Consider the following 21,451-nt stretch of genomic DNA (forward strand, 5'->3'; position numbering starts at 1 on the left):
TTTTCGTCGTCTTTTGTTCTTTGCCAAGGCATTGTAAGATTTTTTCGACTTAAGATTTTTGAATGTCCCCTTGGCAGTCGTTGCCTCTTTTACTTATATAATTAAATGTTTTTTGGAGAAAAAAAAACTTATCACAAGTTTATTTGCTGCAATTCATATAAAGCCTTCTTGTGTAATGGAAAGTTAAATATGCAAGATATACTTACTTGAACTGAGATGATATGATTAGAGCTTGATAATTTCTACTTGCCAACATGTACGTCTCGGCAAAACAGTTTACCGACAGGTTGTGTTTTTGCCAATGGACACTTATTCCGCCACTATTATAGATAACTAGTTCCTGTATTGTTATGAATTACAGTTGATATACAAACTCAATAAAGATCCGTCTAAATTCGATTAGATCAAACAGTTACCGAAACCTTGTGATAATTTTGCTTAAAAAATCAAGAATTTTCTAATCATACCTATAGGGAACTGATTTAAAATAAATCAAAGATAAACATCACTAATTGTCCTTTTCTAAATTTGGATATTACAGTTTCACTTGGGAATCTCTATACAAATATTTACGACAAAAGAAAAAATGTTTCATTCCCTATTGTGTATATTTCCTAACTCGTTCGTTTACATACTCGTTTGTAATAATTAAGAATTTAATGAACGTTATCTATATATTACTGGTAAACTATTAAGTCAGGGGTTTTGTTTTTTCATAAAACTGAAATGGCTTACAACCTTTACTAAATTCTTTCATAGATACAAAGATTTGGCTAATAACTTTGGCTTTGCTGTACCTGTATAAACCTTAAAAAACGGGATATCACATTCTAAATTTTACAGAGTCCTACATTTTAGATACCTTTGATCTAATCTTCTTTATATCCTTTTTATATAATTATAATTATAGTTAAAGGTTATAACTTCAACAGTATAGTTAAATCCTTGAATATTTGATTTATCGGTACTAACATTGATAATAGATTAAAACATAACTTTTAAACATGTTTGACTTGTTATGATTTTTTTTCAAGTCGGTAATACTTTTAATTTATCGGATTACTCTACGTCTTTTTACTAAGCTTTAAATTTTCAAATATTTTGGCATCGAATATCACTGAAGAGACATTGATTGTCGAAATGCGCATCTGGTGCAGAAAAATTGGTACCGTTTATGTTATTAACAATGTCATGTTTTTCTCAGACTGATTAGCATGCTAAATTATTTGGGTGTGTACTGATTGATACTTTAGTCCGAGAAAACATGATCTGTTTCTGAGTCGCAATTGACTTCGAAATAACTTTCAATAACTGTGAGTACTGCGATAGGTATGTTGTGTTTTTGTCCTGTTGTTATCATTTCTTATGCTTTTTGCTGACCTGATCTGAACTGTCTGTTCTTATGTTGTGCTGTTACACACTGTTCCAGGTTAGGAGGATTAAGCGCTTCCAAAAATGTTATATGATGTTCAAATCTCATAAATCGATTAAGAAGACAAATCAAAGAAACAAACAAAACACGAGGGAATCGCATGAACTCCAAAAGGAGCGAAACTGTGTGCGTTGAGAGAGTATGCGTCTCATACTATGCATACATTATTGGACAGACAAATTCAATCTAAGATTATAAATGTTTTATGGAATTAATGGAAACCTAAAATTATTTTTTTTACTCAAAAAGATTATGCCAAGTAACTTATTTCCATAACAGAGATTATGTAATTTATATATTTCAGAAAGTCCTAGGATCAAAGGATATTATCTATACGTATCGGACTCATTCAGTGAAAGGAATCCAAATTCAGGACATGAATGCTATCACTACCCAATGAGTGGTCAATTGCCAAACACAATACAGAATAAAACTTGTGACTTGACTGGTAGATATGTAGTGTACTACAATGAAAGGGACGGGACAGAAACGTTCGTAGATCTTTGTGAAGTAGAAGTCTTTGGTAAGCACGTCGACATTTTTTAAATGTTCTTCAATGCTTCTATTTTATTATTTGTGTTCTAACTAGTGTGGTTATTAATGACTACCAAGGGTTTTTTCACAGGTGTTCAATATTTAAAAAAAATAACGTTAATCTAACAAATGTCGCACAATGAAAATAGAATACAAATGGGTGTAAAGGGAAGGTATAACCCAACCTGTATATGATGCATAATATTATTTTCATAATAAACTTCAAATGATGAATAAATTCGACAAAAATAAAAAAAAAATTTATCGATATCAAGTATAAAAATTTCAATCTTTTCAAAATGTCCGTCTTTTTTTTATGTTGCTCAGTCTTCAGTTTTCTATGTTGTGTTTTATATACTGTTGTTTGTATTTTGATCGTTTTTCGATTTTTTTTTGTTGCCATGGCATTGTCAGTTTGCTTTCCACTAATATATGAATACGGTGGGAAGACAATATTATATGTTTTAAAAATGCTATAATTTTAATTTTTTTTCTTACCATTTTTACAATTATTAAAAGTTTTGGAGATATATTGAATTATTTGAAAAATAGAATAGTATAGATTATTCATATCATTTATAACACTAGAATGAATATTTTATCAATTCAAATTGAGTGATTGATTATAATATATTCATGGTAATCTTGTACTTGACAAAATCATAATTTAATGAGCAGTTGCAGCAGACTCCTTTCGAACAACAACAAATCCAACTAACACCGCAGATATTGTTCACTAACTTTTAAATAGCTTTCCCAAAGTCCTATTCCGACAAACCTGCATTTGATAATGCCTCTATGAGAAGCTGTTTTATTTCCACTATTCTTAATGCATCTGGAAAAAGACACCGAAACTGTGACTTGCTACTGCTATCAAAGACACAGACGACCGCACTGGTAGGACGTGAAGCAGTTCTATCCCTTGCCCACTAAAGCTAGTTAAAGGCGTATGATATACTTCACGTGAAGACGCTGTAAATTTTGATATTGAAACGATAACTTCTCCCGACTTTGTCACCCAGTACTAGGTAGAAGGAAGAAACAATCAGCAATGGAATCACTTCGACAACGGAACTCTCACCCGATAACTACTAAGTCGACAGTAGTGTCTAGTGTATATTATTAAACGTTAGCGAAATATTTTGAATCACTGTGTAGTTATTTTTTTGTTCAAATTCTTGTATTCTCTTATTACACGTATATTTCTATGAATATTCATGTGGTTTAGTGATATGCACATATTTTTTGTTTCACCTGGCCTAACTTGGTGGTCCGTCGTCGTCCGTCTTTCATCATTCGTTGTAAACTTTTTTTTTTATCTAAATCTACTATATGGTAAATGTTACCAAACTTTACCTGAATGTTTCTTTTAAGTTAGGAAATCTAGTTCAAAAATTGTATCCGCAAATTTGATAGATCAAAAAATATGGGCGTTGAAAACTGACTAAGTAAAAAATATCAGCAGGTCAAGGTGTATCTCCAATAACATTTTCAGATAAATAGGACAATCCATTTTGGAGTAAAGGCCTCTGAAATGTTAACTTTTTTGCAAAGTTTTACATTATCATCTTGAAAACATACTATGATAGATAGAGAGTTTTTTTTAAAAATTAAATTTGACTTGAACAATAAGATTTAAAAATAAGTCAACATGAACGGACAATCAACCCCTTTTAGGATTTATTGTCCTTGAAAGACGATTTTTACCTATTTTGCATTTTTACTATAATCGATAGAGAAAAATAGTAAAAGCAAGAATAATCAGCAAACAAAATCTGCAAATACGCCTAAGCCAAGATGGCAAAATCGTCAATTGAACCCTCATAGGAGTTTTTTTCCCGGAAGATGATTTTTGTCCATGTTTGCAGAAATGATAATTATTAGATAGGGGAAGACTGTAATAGCAAAATTGTTAATCAAAGTAGGATCTACAATTAAGTCAACATGGCCGAAATCCTTCATTGACCCATTTATATGAGTTATTATCCTTGAAAAGTTTTTTACTCATTTTATACAGAAACCATAATAAATAGAGAGAAATTGTTATTATAAAGATGTTCAGCTCGAAATGATTTACAATTAGTTCAACATTGCCAAATGGTATATTGAAGAAATATTTTTCCTCATTTTATTTGATTTTATGCAAACTATAATGAATAGAGAGCAAAAAGATACAGCAAAACTTTTTTCTGAAAATAAGAACCACAAATAAGTCAACATGTTCGAAATCGTCAATTGACCTTTACAGGATTTATTCCCCTTGAAAAATTATTCTTACTTTTTTTTGGCAGAAACTATAATAGGTAGACAGTAACAGACAATAGCAAAAATATTAAAAACAATAAGAACTACAAATAAGAACTACAAATAATTCAACATGTCTGAAATTGTCAACCGATTCCTTATGGGAGTTGTATTCCCTGCATGATGATTTTCACCCAATTTTTGAATTTTTGTTAAAAAGTATAGTAGCTAGAGAGAAACGTTAAAAGCCAAACAAGATTTATGAATAAGTTAACATGACCAAATTGTCAGATTCCTTATAGAATGTATAATCAATATTCAATCCACCATTTCCTACAGGAATATGACAGTTGTTATCCATTCGTTTGATGTGTTTGAGCTTTTGATTTTGACATTTCATCAAGGACTTTCCTTTTTGAATTTTCCTCGGAGTTCATTATTTGTGTGATATTACTTTTTGCCCTTAATGACGATCTTTCACTTATTTATATAAGTTTACCAATTTTCTTTAACTTTAATACGTAGATATTACTGTTAACAATAGAAAAAATACAATCAATACAAATTCTACAAAAATATTAGCAAAAAAACCAACAAAACTGATTACACTAGGGTAAAAAAAAATACCAAGATGGCATATTGTTACCAGGTGAGCGATTCGGGATCTTTGGGGCCTGTTGTTCTTTATATTATCTAACAGTGTTTAAAAGTATTTGTGAATTTCATTACTTGATTTTGAATGTTAAAAAAAAACAGACTGGAGATTACAAAGGAACATTAACAATTCGTTAATCGAATAAAACTGACAACGCCATGGCAAAAAACGAAAGTTAGAAGAGACGAACAATTCCACAAAACACTTCAGTGAAAACTGAGCAACACGGACCCCACCAAAAGCCGGTGATTAACGTCCATCATTTGCTAGATTATATGATAACTATACCCTTATTTAAAGAATAAGGAGTACTTCTACTTTAGCGGACCCCATAAAAAGTACGGGAAACTATAGTAAATACTAGTAAATAGGGATTGGTCGCGCCAAAAAGTTAAAAACGAAAATAGCCCAAAAATCATCAAAATAAGGTCAAAATCGAATTCCCCAGGTGAAATTTTGTTTAAAAAACTGTTGTTTTAAACAGTTTTTTAAATTAGAATTACAATATCTAACAGAAAGACGTCTTGGTAAGTGTACAAAATGTCCACGCTTCCGTTACTCAGGTAGGTATATCACGTCATAAAAATTTCATTATCGGTGACCTCTACGTCATGAATATTCATGAAATAAGTTACGTCATTGTCAACCGTAACGTAAAATCAGCTGTGTTTGTTTACAATGTAAATACGGAAATGCCGATCAAGTTAAAAGATTTGTTTATTATTTGTGGAAGTATTGAGAAAATTATTCAGTGGTGTATTTCTATAGGATTAATTCTAGATTTAACTGGAGAGGTATGTAAAAAGTGTAGCCATGGACGTTTTGGATTAAGAAAAGACAGTTCTTTTTCAAACGAAATTTTTTATTGGAAGTGCAGCAACAAAAAATGCAGTAAAAAAGCTTCTATCAGAAACGGATCCTCGTTTCAATGACATAATTTAAGTTTGGAAAAAATATTATTTATTACGTATTTCTGGATTTACAAAATAGACCAAGAATTTGTAAAGCATGAACTTTCCATTTGTAACCAAACAATTGTAGATTGGTACAATTATTGCCGTGAAGTCTGTATAGAAATTTTGAAAATTGACAGTGAAAAAATAGGAGGAGATAGCGTAATTGTTGAAATAGATGAAAGTAAATTTGGGAAAAGTAAATACCACAAAGGGCGTCAAGTAGGAGGTCAGTGGGTGTTTGGAGGTATTGAAAGAGACAGCAAAAAAAGTTTTTTTGCAACAGTGGAAAGTCGAACAAAAGAAACATAACTAAAATTAATAAAAGACAATATAAAACCAGAAACAACAATAATTAGTGACTGTTGGAAAGCATATGATTGTCTAGGTTCAGAGGGATTTGAGCATTTGAAAGTCAATCATTCCGTAAATTTTGTAGACCCAGAAACAGGAGCGCATACAAACACCATTGAAAGTACCTGGCGTGCACTTAAAAAATCACTACCAAAATACAGCACGGTAAAATCACTTTATGATACTTATTTCAGTCAATGTTGTGTACGAAAGAAACATATAATCGGCTCTGAAGACCCTTTCATAGCATTTATAACCCTCATTAAAAAAGTGTATAATCCAGAAAAACAAAAACAAACATTGATTACGACAGAAATTATCACCATCAGTGAACCGCAACCTGCAACTAAAAAAACCCAGAGTACTACACGAAATAACAAACACATTAAATTCTAGTCTGGATGATTTTCAAGCTTAAATGGGTAAGTGCTTTAGATTTATTTTAAATTGTTCAGTTACACTAGTTAAAAGCAGCAATCTTAAAAAATCATTTGCATCTTCGTCTTTTGAAGCGTTAACAAAAATGGCCGTTGTTTATATTCTAGCATAGCAACGTAAATTGGGGTTATCGGTCATGCGCATAAATTGTGCATCTTCCAACTTCCGGGGTCCGCCAAAACAGATTCTACCCAAGAATTACTCCTGTGCATGTTTATGTGTTCAGAATATTATTTGTAGTTTTATGAATAATGTTTCTGCTTCATTTTATGATTTGATAGTGCATTTTGTCCACTAGTGCTTTCTAGCGTTTTTTCTTCTAATAGACTCCTTCTGATATTATGTATACCATAGTTGACGTACATTATGTTAATACATTTTGATGAGATTTTTTTTCTTAAAATTTTGACTTTTTTTCATCTGTCAGATCATTTGTTGATTTACGATTTATGAAGGAACTAATTTATATTGGATTCACTGTATATCTAATTACAGGTAAAATCACTAATCAATATTACATAATAATAAGGTTTCTCCAATATGAAAAAAATTTAATTGAATACGAAAATATCAAATGTTGGAGAAACGTGAACATGTCATGAAATAGAATTTTCTATATAATATAAGTTCCAAATGGACAAAAAGTAATCTGGAATATTGTTTACACTGGAAGACATATTATAGTATTTGTTCCTGACGGAATAAAGGGTATAGAATATGTGGTCAAACATGAACAGATATAATAGCATTGTTTATATAAAAAACAAATCCAAGCACTCCCTCTAATGATCGACAATGTCTTATTAAAATAAAAGCAGTATGCAATGTTTATAATAATATTATAACAGATTCAATTATTCATAACTCATATAATTAATTTAGGAAGGCTATTATATCATATTTAAAAATGTGCATTCATATATTCATATATTGATTTTCGCGAAAATCCCCACCCATTCATATATTTCATAGAAAAATCACAACCCATTTATATATATTTCCCAGCTATTATGACATCTTATTTAGACATTAACCACGTGGAATCATTCATATTATTAGATAAAAAGATCAGAACACAGTTTTTACATACATATTAAGAGAAGATGAACATTTATGACCAATTGACATGTAAATTCCTACCCATTGATATATACCCACCGTGAAATAGCACCCCATTGATATATCTAACATTCCAAAAAGTAACCCATACCAGCGGCACGTATGTGTATACCCTTATATAGGAAGACTCCCCAGTGGGAGGAATAAATATTTTGCTTTACTTTTGTTCTTTTGAGAACGATAGGTGTTATTAGGAGGTTGTGACAATAATTTTTTTTAGCATGTCGTTCCTAGCCATGATTCAGTACATGTTATAATAAAAGACTTGTACATACGTAAAGTAAGAAGACTGAGCAATCATGAAAAGTAGGCAAAGGCAGATAACTATATGTATAGCTTAATACACATTTAATTCAACGAACATTTAATAAAATGTAAACTGATAGTACAAAAGCTCATAATACCGAAAAATTTGAAAGACTTATTTTTGAAAACGACATTCATTCAAGAAACAGGGAACAAATTTTCACTGAAGACATGAAAATATCCTCTTATATGAACAAACAGAGAAAAAAAACCCATCTTAATGTAATAAACAACAACAAAAATAGAATATAATGAACACACATCATTGAATAACAACATTTTGTTGATTTTTAACAAGGTTGTTACTTAGGACGATATGGATCACAGTGCCAGTCTAACTGTTCGCTCAATTGCAATGATGGTACATGCAGTATTTGGGGTGGATCATGTACATCTTGTAAAGCAGGCTTCAAGGGGAACCATTGTGATCAAGGTAAATATACTTATATTACAAATGAATCACCTGCAAATCTATATCATTACCTTTGCGGAATTCGAACTCAAGCTGTTTGAAACATTGACAGCAACCATATGTATGTATTTAAAACACAGCTCTAATGCTGTCCTATATAAATATATTTGCGTAATGAGGGCATAATATAAGATGGATTAACAAATGTAGTTATTTTTTCCGTAGTAACTTCTTGTCATGTATGTAGGTCAAAACACGTAGCTTGTAAGACACAAACAAGCAAGATACGACAGAAACACAACCCTTTATGTATTTCAAGAAAGGATGTGCAGTAACTAAATCAAACAAAAACTTATAGTTACCTTAAAGAGTCGATTACGTAATGAATTCTATAAAACTTTTTGTGTGGTTTAAATATTCGTCATATTGAATATGAATATATCTGATGGCATCGTGTAAAAATATGACTAAATTGAAGATAAAGGCGATAGAACACATATATGCATCCTATCTTACATTGTCCATATTACTTAATGTTGCTTTCAATTATTTAAACATGAAAGTTTGTTTGTCCTGACGTAAAAAATAATGCTAACAACTGCTACAATAGGAAATCACGTGTTAACAAATAATAGTAGTCAGATGCGTTTTTGGTTATGTTACGAAGTTTCCGTCTATCATTACTATAACAGTACTGATTTTTTTTAGTACTGTAACAGTACTGATTTTTGCTGTACTGTGACAGTACTATTTTTTCTTAAAATCAGTACTGAATTTACCAAAAGTAGAACATTACAATTTTATCATGTAGCCGTTCAGTATTGATTTAATTTACAACAGGGTAGACAAAATTACAATAAACTTGTGATATAATTCTTGGTAGTGTTTACATAAGTCCAATGATAAATTATATTATCGATGTACTCCTTATAGAAGTAACTGTCCTTTAAAGATAACTTGTACTGTTTGTATTTTTTTGCAATTGTCTGAAAAATTATGAAAAAAAGAGAGAAACTTCATAGAGATAAAAAAAACTCAACAAAATGAGATCTACAAAAAGGTCAACATAATAGCAATTTTCAATTGACAATATAAAAGGAGTTATTGGCATGGAAAGGAGAGAGAAGATACCAAACTGCAAATAAAATATCGCTAGTCTCAATAAATCAGACGACCAAAAAGGAAACAACGAAAAAACAAAACAAGAAGACCAAAATTACAGCAAACTAAATATTGAGCGAAATAAGACCCAATAAAACCGTGGGTGAACTCATGTGCTCCAAAAGGTAATCAATTTCTGCTCCATTAGTGGCAGTCGACTTGTTAGTCATTTGAATGCCGACTTTCACCTTTTTGTGTTGTTGCTATAATACATAGAGAAAAAAATTTAAAATACAATCTAGCATCAAGATAGGATGTACACAAAGTCAAGGTGATCGAAATTTGTCGATAACCTCGACATAGACGTTATTGTCCTTAATGGTATGGACATTTGGATGAATCAAATTTATATAGTTTTATTCTCACATTTTATTCACCATTTTTTGCCTTTTGTTGCTACGATCTTGAAACTACCATTTAAAACGAGAAACTATGAACAGCAAAACTTTCCATCAAAACAACATCTTCAAATAAGTCAGTAAAAGCGAAATTATCAATTGACTTGTAAAGAAATGATTGCTCCTTAATGACTATTTTTAGTTATTTTTCCTTTTTTTTTGGTTATAATAGAAACTAATCTGCAATATTGATCTGGTAGACACAATAAGGGAGGTTAACAACGAGTGAACCATAGCATAAGAAAGCATTTGTTAAAATATATTTAGAAACAATAAGGAGATACCCCAAAAAGATCCGCTAATTCGTACCACTAACAGCAACATATCATCATTATTTTTGCTTATTTAAATTATAGCTCTTACGTTAAAAATGCCACCAATATTTATCTGTATCACGGAAGTCTCCGTTTTGTATATTATCTAAAATCAAACACTTTAATGTTAGAAAATCTCTTTTTTAAATTTTGAATTTAAATCCTTCCAGAAAACTAAAGTCTAGTGTTCAATCGTTCTTTACATTCAAATGATAATTAATTATGAGAAAAAAACGTAGATGTTGGTTTCATTCTTTATCAGCTATCAATCCATCAAAGACAAAACAAGTTTGTTTCATTTCTCTACTTTTTTTGCCTATAGAGCATTCTAACAGAATGTACTTCTAAACAATTTCTTATTCGTAAGGTTTTTAACTAAGCTTTTCACAATATTAACCACTTTCATGAAAAGTTGAACATAAGTTATATACCATGCCGAATTAAGCTATGATTTGAGTTGGCTTCATCATATCGAATTTTGAATCGGCATTACAATATGAAGCATGAAGAGAAATGATTCCAGACAAAAACAACTTTTATATATTGTCATCTGAACAATTCTTGTCAACAGTACTAGTAAATATATATACATATAGATAACGATTACATTTTCGGAGGCAATTTATATATTTTAGGATGTGAAGTTGGTACTTATGGGCCAAACTGTGTGAATACTTGCAACCACTGTAAAAACAAAGATTGCAACCAGTTCTGCGGTAGATGTACACATGGATGTTCTGCTGGATGGAAAGGTTCCAGCTGTCAAATCCGTATGTTTGATATACTTTGATCAGTTCAATTCATGGGGAACATACAGGTTTACACTACATACCATGACGATCAAACACACAGCACGTTCAGCAGAAATTTTATACTTTCTATTATGCCGCACTTTCCATGTAATAAATGAGATGTCATGACGTAAGGTAATACACTGCTTAAAGCCGTCTTCGAATTGAAAGTAGCGCAAAGTGTATCTTTCTTTTTGAAATTTTGAAAGAAAAGACGTTGCATTTATTTAAAAGTAATTTTTATGTAAATTAGAATAACTCATCGGTCAGGACATGATCATCAACGTGGACAGAAAACGCGAAATTTGTATAACGAAGGGCAAGCTACCTCTAAAGCCATTAGGAAACAAAAAACAATTTCAGTGAAATAACATTAACGGTGCAAATTTTTACTGCACCAGATGCCCATTGCGACAATTAATGTCTCTTCAGTGATGCATGAGCTCAAAATCTTTGGAAGTCTAAAACTTAATAAAAATGTTGCAGAGCTGAAATTTTTTTAACACAATCTGTTACAAAGTCATACAAATTCTTGTCTTTGGAATTCTAATTTTTAAATGAAAAGCTTTATATGCAGGAACCTCGATAGTGGTTGTCAGAAGGTACTTTTGTTGATCATTTATGGATATGAGTTTTGATTGAAAATCTGTGATAATCGCTGTCAAATACATTCACAAATTTTCTCAGTTCGGGGAAGTTTAGGGTGTGACATATTGTAATGAACCGTGTCCATTGTTTCAAACAGTATGTTGACCTCTAGATGTATTGATATTTTCCCTTTAAATAATAATATACTTACGTAAAAAGAATTCCTCTAAATGTTAAATATGTGATTGTAAGAATTCTTTGTCAAAGTAGCGTCACATATTTTCAATGCATTTTCTTGGAAAATATTGAAAATAAGAGCACCGTAGATATTTGAATACCATCAACTTTAAACGTGTGGTTTCAAAACATTTCAATTAATGAGAATTAGCAATTTAGTCATCTAGTACATCTGTCCGTCTGTAAGTATGTCCTGAAACTTTAGTTTGCCTCTACCAGTTATGAACTTTTACGAAAAGCCATTGTCCTTATTTTAATAAGAGATCCTCATTAATGTGAGTTTTTAATATAAGAAAACATTACAATGAAGATATTCATAAATTAATGTCAGGAAATATTCTGGACATTATTTAGTTGGAGTGTACGTGTTAATGGAAAATCACTGTATTATATGACTGCAAACCGAAAGCGGCAATAAACCTACATGTCATTGTTACAATAGTATTTACATTATAATAAGCTTGTTTATGGGTTTTTTTAACGACCTTGACTGACTATAAAGCCCTTATTATAATAAGCTGAGGTATTTCCTACATATGTTGATCAGAAGTTCATTCTTGTTTTCCTTATTTTAAACCTTTCTAGTTCGCATGACTCGAATATGGACACTTATATAAAAATAGGAGATATGATATGATTGCCAATGAGAAGAATGTCCACCAAAATTCAAACGAAGTGGATGTAAGCAATTATAGGCAACCGTACAGCCTTCAACAATGAGAAAACCTCATACAGTACTATCGATTATAAAAGTCCCGGACATGAAAAATATGAAAACAATTAATTTTAGAAAACTAACATCCTAAATTATAACAAAACAATTTACAAAAAACAAATATGACAGAGATGAACCAACGGCAGCCATCGAACTACAGGCTCCTGACTAGTAACAGGCTCATAAAGAATGTGGTGGGATTACCCATGTTTCAATGCGACCAACCTTCCCCTCACCTTGGACAGTGGTAAATCGGCACAACATAAGAACAAACTATGCAATATGAAAAACGAAAAACAGCAAAACACGACAACCACTCAATTACAGAATCCTGACTTGGAATGGCACATACAGAATGTCATGTTTTCTATTGAAAACGGAATTTGGGACCATCACATCTTACAGATATGGCCTAGGATATAGAATTTCTTTGAGTGGGCATGCATAGCAACATTAGAGGGGAAAAGAAAACTTAAATTGTTTATGCAGGCTGTAGTGCTGGTACTTTTGGAGAGAATTGTAGTTTTGTATGTAACTGTTTGGATGGAAATACGTGTGATGACGTAAATGGTCATTGTCCTCATGAATTATGTGATCCTGGATGGAAATCAAACAGTTGTAGTCAAAGTAAGTACAATAAAAATATTAGTAGAAACTATTTTCATGTAGTAAAAAAGAGAAAACATTGTAAAAAATCAATTTAAGTTCGCTATATATAATGTAGTTAATTTAGATATCATTCATGATAATGAAATCGTTATGTGGTTCTTCTCTGTATGAATGTTTGTAGCATTTCATCCTGAAATTAGTTTAAACATATATGCTAATTTTTTTTTAGGCTGTGTTAAAAGAACATTTGGGAAGAACTGTCTTAAAAAATGTACCGATTGCATAACCGACAATTGTAACCGTTTCAATGGAACTTGTGATCCATTTGGAATATGTAAATCAGGATGGCGTGGACAAGGCTGCAATTTTAGTAAGTTGATTTTATTTCCAGTTAAACATAATGACATGTCAAAAGATAATACTAGTAAATAGAAGATGCAATAATAGTTCAAGAGCATGTTACTCCAGCTGTATAAGTACAAACAAATATATTAAAATTTTAACTGAATAATATTGATGAAATTGATAGATGCATTTTCTATTCTTACCGAATAAGCGAAATATTTCATGTGCTTTAGTTATATTAAAGAGTGATTAATGATGTTTATTTATTATAAAAAAATAAAAATACTAAAATATTGAATTCACAATCTGAATTCCACGTCACTCTGTATTTTGTAGAATGTGACACAGGATCCTACGGGATTAACTGTTCTTTATCCTGCAGCAATTGCATAAACGAGTCGTGTGATCATCTTGAAGGAATATGTCAAACTGTTGGTTCTTGTAAAGCAGGATATCGTGGTTCAAAATGTAACCAATGTATGTTTACCAATATTTCAATTCCTACTTATATTCACTACTACGTGTCATTACCGGATATAAACAAGGAACGAATAGGAATGAAATACTATAACTTTCAAATTACATGTAAAAATACATTTGAGTTATGTCTCATAATATCTAAATATAAATCCAATAACAAAATATATTAACAAGACAACAGAAATTATCACACATCTTATGTTTATAATTAAAAAATCAATTTAGCATTTCATTAAACCACACAAATCATTGACAAAAATGACATACAAATAAAGGCAAATAAAAGGCTGTATTATTCGTCATCATCTAAGTGTTGTCGTCTCTAGATCCAGTGTTTTTATCAATGACAGCATGAAAATATTGGAGAAACTGCAGGACAATCATCACGCTTATGTAAGAGCAAAAGTGTTTACTTTATATTTAAACCAAGGATAATTGAAACTGCCAAAAAGTCTTCATGAATTACTACTTGTAAAAAATTAGTTTTGCTACCCAAGTAGTTGTAAACACATAAATCAACAAAAGGAGGGGGGTGGGGGGGGGGGGGGGGTGGGGGGGGGGGGGGGGGGGGGGGTTGGGGTTGGTTGGTTAAAAAGTCTTTATTCTATATAATATCTGTCGCTTGACATTTAACAAATATATATCAATCAATGTAACTGTATATAAAGATAGCATTTTTCTTATCTGAAAATTTGAAATTTAAATTATTTAACAATTTAATCCATATTTGATACCATTTTTTCCTTTCAACTTGTAAATCACCTTTATGTGGATACAATTGCCGGCAAACATGCCACTACGTGAATGGAGTATTATGTAATAATGTTTATGGTCTTTGTGATTTAGATTCATGTGCTCATGGTTCGATGGGTACTTCATGTGTTTGTTCAACGTAACCTTGATATTGTCAGGGTGTTGACATCAAGTAGAAAAGTTCAAAACTTATGCATAACTGCTGGTCCTTACATGCTTAAACATGTACAATAAGTTGTCTACTGAAAGAAGGGAAAATCAGACCAATAAAATGTCAAATTTGTCCACAAAGGACTGCTACATACAAAACAATAACTCATTAAAGTATTAAAATACACTAAACATTATAACGGGACATCTCAAACTCGGCATGGAAATACAAAATCTTAAAATGCCAGTACCTTTCAAAAGAGGGACGAAAGATCCCAGAGGGACAGTCAAACTCATAGATCGAAAACAAACTGACAACGCCATAGCCAAAAATATAAAAACGAACAGACAAATAATAGTACAGATGACACAACATAGAAAACTAAAGACTAAGCAACACGAACACCACTAAAAACTGGGGGTGATCTCAGGTGCTCCGGAAGAATAAGCAGATCCTGCTCCACATGTGGCACCCGTCGTGTTGCTTATGTTATTATAAATTCGGTAAATAGTCTAATTCGGTAGGTCACATTCGTGAAAAGGGAAAGGTATTGTAGTAACGACATAAGGAACATATCCGATATCATCTGTGAAACGGTTATTCCATAACGGTCAACCAACTCGTGATGGCGTCCGTAAAATTTACGAAGGGATGATTTCAACTTCACCATTTGGAACTCTTCGTTTAATAGCTTCCTTGTGAGCAGCAATCCTCTATCAAGGAAATCATGATAGGAAATACAAGCCCAGGAATATCGTATCAATTGGGAGATATATACTCCGTATGCAGGCGCTGCTGGAATGTTGCTACATAGAAATGGAAAGTTCACAATTGGGAAGCTGAAATCATCTCTTTTGTCGTAAAGTTTTGTTTTCAACCGACCCTCATTGTCAGTTTCTAGATGTAAGTAAAGATATGAGACAGACTTAACTGTATCTGTAGTATCCTTTATCTCTAGTTCGATGGGATAGATTCGTTCAACATAGTCACCAAATTTTGTTTTATTTAGTGAGAGAACATCATCTAAATAGCGGAACGTAAAGTTAAAGGATATTGCTAACTTCTTATCTTTCTTCCTAAGAAGTTCCTCTTTGAAGGCAGCCTCATAATAGTAAAGAAACAAGTCGGCAAGAAGAGGGGCACAATTGGTTCCCATTGAAATTCCGACACTCTGTTGAAAAACACGTCCACGGGGGGTGGGGGGGGGGGGGGGGGGGGGTTGGGGTTGGTTGGTTAAAAAGTCTTTATTCTATATAATATCTGTCGCTTGACATTTAACAAATATATATCAATCAATGTAACTGTATATAAAGATAGCATTTTTCTTATCTGAAAATTTGAAATTTAAATTATTTAACAATTTAATCCATATTTGATACCATTTTTTCCTTTCAACTTGTAAATCACCTTTATGTGGATACAATTGCCGGCAAACATGCCACTACGTGAATGGAGTATTATGTAATAATGTTTATGGTCTTTGTGATTTAGATTCATGTGCTCATGGTTCGATGGGTACTTCATGTGTTTGTTCAACGTAACCTTGATATTGTCAGGGTGTTGACATCAAGTAGAAAAGTTCAAAACTTATGCATAACTGCTGGTCCTTACATGCTTAAACATGTACAATAAGTTGTCTACTGAAAGAAGGGAAAATCAGACCAATAAAATGTCAAATTTGTCCACAAAGGACTGCTACATACAAAACAATAACTCATTAAAGTATTAAAATACACTAAACATTATAACGGGACATCTCAAACTCGGCATGGAAATACAAAATCTTAAAATGCCAGTACCTTTCAAAAGAGGGACGAAAGATCCCAGAGGGACAGTCAAACTCATAGATCGAAAACAAACTGACAACGCCATAGCCAAAAATATAAAAACGAACAGACAAATAATAGTACAGATGACACAACATAGAAAACTAAAGACTAAGCAACACGAACACCACTAAAAACTGGGGGTGATCTCAGGTGCTCCGGAAGAATAAGCAGATCCTGCTCCACATGTGGCACCCGTCGTGTTGCTTATGTTATTATAAATTCGGTAAATAGTCTAATTCGGTAGGTCACATTCGTGAAAAGGGAAAGGTATTGTAGTAACGACATAAGGAACATATCCGATATCATCTGTGAAACGGTTATTCCATAACGGTCAACCAACTCGTGATGGCGTCCGTAAAATTTACGAAGGGATGATTTCAACTTCACCATTTGGAACTCTTCGTTTAATAGCTTCCTTGTGAGCAGCAATCCTCTATCAAGGAAATCATGATAGGAAATACAAGCCCAGGAATATCGTATCAATTGGGAGATATATACTCCGTATGCAGGCGCTGCTGGAATGTTGCTACATAGAAATGGAAAGTTCACAATTGGGAAGCTGAAATCATCTCTTTTGTCGTAAAGTTTTGTTTTCAACCGACCCTCATTGTCAGTTTCTAGATGTAAGTAAAGATATGAGACAGACTTAACTGTATCTGTAGTATCCTTTATCTCTAGTTCGATGGGATAGATTCGTTCAACATAGTCACCAAATTTTGTTTTATTTAGTGAGAGAACATCATCTAAATAGCGGAACGTAAAGTTAAAGGATATTGCTAACTTCTTATCTTTCTTCCTAAGAAGTTCCTCTTTGAAGGCAGCCTCATAATAGTAAAGAAACAAGTCGGCAAGAAGAGGGGCACAATTGGTTCCCATTGAAATTCCGACACTCTGTTGAAAAACACGTCCTGCAAACGTAACAAATATGTTGTCAATCAAAAAATCAAGCATCTTGATAATGTCAGTTTCAGAGAATTTTTTGTTTGAATTAGAGTGATTCTTTACAAAGTAGGATTTATCCCTCCCCAAGACAAGATACTTGTAACTACGTTCGCCATTCTTTTTAATGAAACAAAGTAATACCAACTCTTTCAATTTGTCTTTTAGTTTGGAATGGGGAATACTTGTGTAAAGTGTAGAAAAGTCAAATGTTTTAATATTATTGCAAGATGAGAGAGTCTTAGATTGTATGTACTCTAAAAGATCTTTGGAATTTTTTAGTATCCACATCTGATTCACGCCACCTCTAGAATAGGCAGTTTCACAATAACTTTGGAGTCCGGGTTTGATTGCTGATAAAATAGATGTTAATAATTTAGAAAGAGGTTTCGTGGAGCACTTGGAAGACCCAGCAATATACCGTTGTTTGTAAGGACACTTATGTAGTTTAGGTATCCAATACAGTGATGGAAGATCCAGTTCTTCATATTTGGTTGAAATTCCAAAGGAACATAGAACAGACCTATGATTATCCAGGATTTCCTCTTTGGTAAGTGTCGTGAGGGTATATGTTGAGTTTCCAAAAGAATTGTCAATACCTAATTCATTTATCAAGCAGTTTATGTAATGATATTTACACACAAAAACGATGTTGTTTGGGGCTTTATCTGCGGGAACAACAACATATTTGTTATGGAGGTAGGACAAGTTTTTTGCAATATTTGGGTCTTTAAAAATTGATGTAGCGTGGGTATTGATAGACCCATTTAGTTTCTTAATTCGGATTTGTATAAACGACCTCACAGCCTTAATTCATTCGGAAAGAGTATCTACGTCTTCTTTCTCGCGTTAAGCCCATTGCCTGGCATAATCCTCGACTGAATCCATCAGTATCTTGAAGTTGTATTTCCAATTGATGGATTTAAAGCGTCGTTACCTGTTTAAATGTTTAGCTTAAAAAAAGAAATCACCCTGAAAATAGCAACCATATAACTAGAAAACTTTACTTGAACCTTTGACTTTCTCAAATTTTCCAAGTTCTAAACTGGAAAGTGTTAAAAACCTAATTCTGAACTCTTTGTTTTGACACGGCCAAGAATCAAACCAATGACTTTTTGCACTCAAGGCAAGCATGTCACTATGCATGAGACCAACGAAACGGCTATGCAAGAAAATAATAGATTCATGTATGTGTTTTCCTAAACATTTACAACATGAATTCTCGTATACATTGTTTTGCTTGAAAACTCACAATGACAACCACGGGACCATAGCAACTTAATTGTTCTAAAGTTCTTGAATTCTTTGATCAATTTGTGTTTTATATTTGTATTATTTTCGACAATTAGATGACATCTCTTGAAATATAACATTAATAAATACATTTCTACATTTCGAATGACAGGAATTCAACACCACAAATGACCATAAAGTATCTAGAGGGCTACATACATGTCAAGTTCTAGGTCAATACGAGCCAACAAATACTTGTGAAATACTTGTGAAAATTATCAACATACTGTTAAAAGCTATCAATGATCAAATTCTCCAAATAAAAAATGAGACACAGTATGATTAGCACAGATTCCTGACTTGGAACAGGCACATGCTTGTTTAGCTGGTTACAATTGTTTTTAAGATCATACCACCTCCGTTTAACCTGGATAAGTGGACTAACAAAATGTACATAAAAAAAATTATGTTTCAATTGTTTTCAATGTTTTCATGTCGGAGCCTTTCATAGCTTACAGTATGGTATGAATTTTGAACACTGTTGAAAGTCGTGCGATGACGTAGAATTGTATACTTCTACGTCATTTGGTCTCTGGTGGATAGTTGTCTCATTTGGAATTATACCATATCTTCTAATTGTTATAATCGAACAAACAAAAAACTGTACAGGAAAACTAAATCTAAATAATGGTATAGTAGATATCACCTGATATTTGGTAGGAAAAAGGCAGATGAGATTTTAGAAAAAAACATATGTTAGTCGTGTCATGCTTTAAGCACAATGAATGTTCTAATATCGCTTAAACAGTATAATGTACATTTAAAAGAGAGGCGAAAGATACCAAAGGGACATTGAAACTCGCAAGTCGAAAATATACTGACAACATCATGGCCAAAAAGGAAAAATATCCAAAAGACCAACAGTATACAAAACATAGACAACTAAAGACTGAGCAGCACAAACCCCAACAAAACCGGGAGTGATCTCAGGTGTTCCGTGCTACCCGTCGTAATGCTAATGTAAGTACACACACGGGGATAAGTCTAATTCGGTAGATCACATTCGGGGAAAAGGAGGATTGTGGGTTTGACGATTGGAACAGATATTCCATAACGGTCAACCAACTCGTGATGGCGTCCGTGAATTTTTCAAAGGAATGATTTTAACTTCATTACTTGGGACTCCTGGTTTAGACGCTTCCTTTTGAGCAGCAACTCTCTATCAAGGAACTCATGATAGCAAAGCAAGCCCGAGTAATATCTTATCTTGGCGATATATATTCCATATGGAGGCGCTGCTGGAATGTTGCTACATAGAAATGGAATTTTCACAATTGGGATACTTAAGTGTTGCCTGTGTTGGCTTTTTCGTGTTATTATATACACGTTATCTATTTGTTAACAGAAAATAGAAGGAAAAACTAGGTGAATTGTTCTTTTATAAAATTCATATACATCAATATAGGTCTGAAAGCGTTAAAATTGATTGTGTTTATAAATGATTTGGTAGTGAAATTGTTTTTTTTTTGTTCTCTTTGATAATCATAGCATGTTCCCTTGGACATTTTGGGTATAAATGCGCAAACAAGTGTACTGGATGTTTGGATGGAGATTGTGAACCATTTTCTGGTAACTGTACTAAAGATGGATGTCGTAATGATTATACAGGATATAGATGCCATCTTCCAGGTAAAATAAATAAGATCCTTGCTTCAGCGGATGACTTGTAGAAATATTTTCACCTACAAGTTATAATTTTCTTTGAGATAAATCATCAATTATATATGTTTTGAAAACTACATTAATCACCCGGAGGAAATTCATGCAATTCCACTACAGGCATGTATCGTATCATCTTGAAATTTAAATTTAATCAAGCAAATTCACAATGAAAAAAAATGTTATATTTCTCTGCTGTGATTATTCAAGTTCTTAAACAGCAACTTATCAACCTTTTTTGAGGTACTAAACGATCTATCATTTATGACGTAAAAAGATGAAGACCTTTCCTATAAATCATTTTTGCTTGGCTTAATAAAAGACTAAAAATGCATAACAAGACAGGATTTCTGAATAAGCTTTTCGAATAGTTATGTAAAAATTGCAGTAGATATTATCTAGATTTTGTTATAGATAAAAGCTTGTTAGCTACAATTGTTTGAAAAATTGAAGAAATAAAGATGCACAAATTTAGACGTACAATTTGCAAATACAGAAATGTTTGCGCTGTTTTTATCATTGCGAAAATTTGTACGAGACAGTTGTCGCAAAAGTAAAAACTGGAATCGTATTTTTTTCAATTACGTCTCCGTATAAAACTCTCAATTGAAAACATCATTAAGTATAAACAAGAAAAAAAAACTACGAAAAAAGAGGTGAAGGATACCGAAGGGGCATTCAAACTCATAAGTCGAAAATAAAATGACAACGCCATGGCTGAAAAAAGAAAAAGACAAACAGA

The 21,451-nt window shown here is 32.4% G+C and overlaps 1 protein-coding gene across 1 annotated transcript in view; it reads left to right on the forward strand.

Moving 5' to 3' along the window:
* The window catches only part of LOC127728962 (multiple epidermal growth factor-like domains protein 11), a 41,219-nt gene extending 20,130 nt beyond the window's left edge, over positions 1-21,089 (forward strand). The window contains exons 4-10 of the mRNA XM_052236545.1: positions 1,737-1,955; positions 8,334-8,468; positions 10,956-11,090; positions 13,141-13,278; positions 13,490-13,630; positions 13,942-14,082; positions 20,539-21,089. Coding sequence (XP_052092505.1) covers positions 1,737-1,955; positions 8,334-8,468; positions 10,956-11,090; positions 13,141-13,278; positions 13,490-13,630; positions 13,942-14,082; positions 20,539-20,720 — 1,091 coding nt within the window. The 3' untranslated portion in view covers positions 20,721-21,089. The remainder of the gene's footprint in view (positions 1-1,736; positions 1,956-8,333; positions 8,469-10,955; positions 11,091-13,140; positions 13,279-13,489; positions 13,631-13,941; positions 14,083-20,538) is intronic.
* Positions 21,090-21,451: the final 362 nt, after the last annotated feature.

Source organism: Mytilus californianus, unplaced genomic scaffold, assembly GCF_021869535.1.
Source record: "Mytilus californianus isolate M0D057914Y unplaced genomic scaffold, xbMytCali1.0.p SCAF_1, whole genome shotgun sequence".
In the NCBI taxonomy this organism is placed as follows: Eukaryota; Metazoa; Mollusca; class Bivalvia; order Mytilida; family Mytilidae; genus Mytilus; species Mytilus californianus.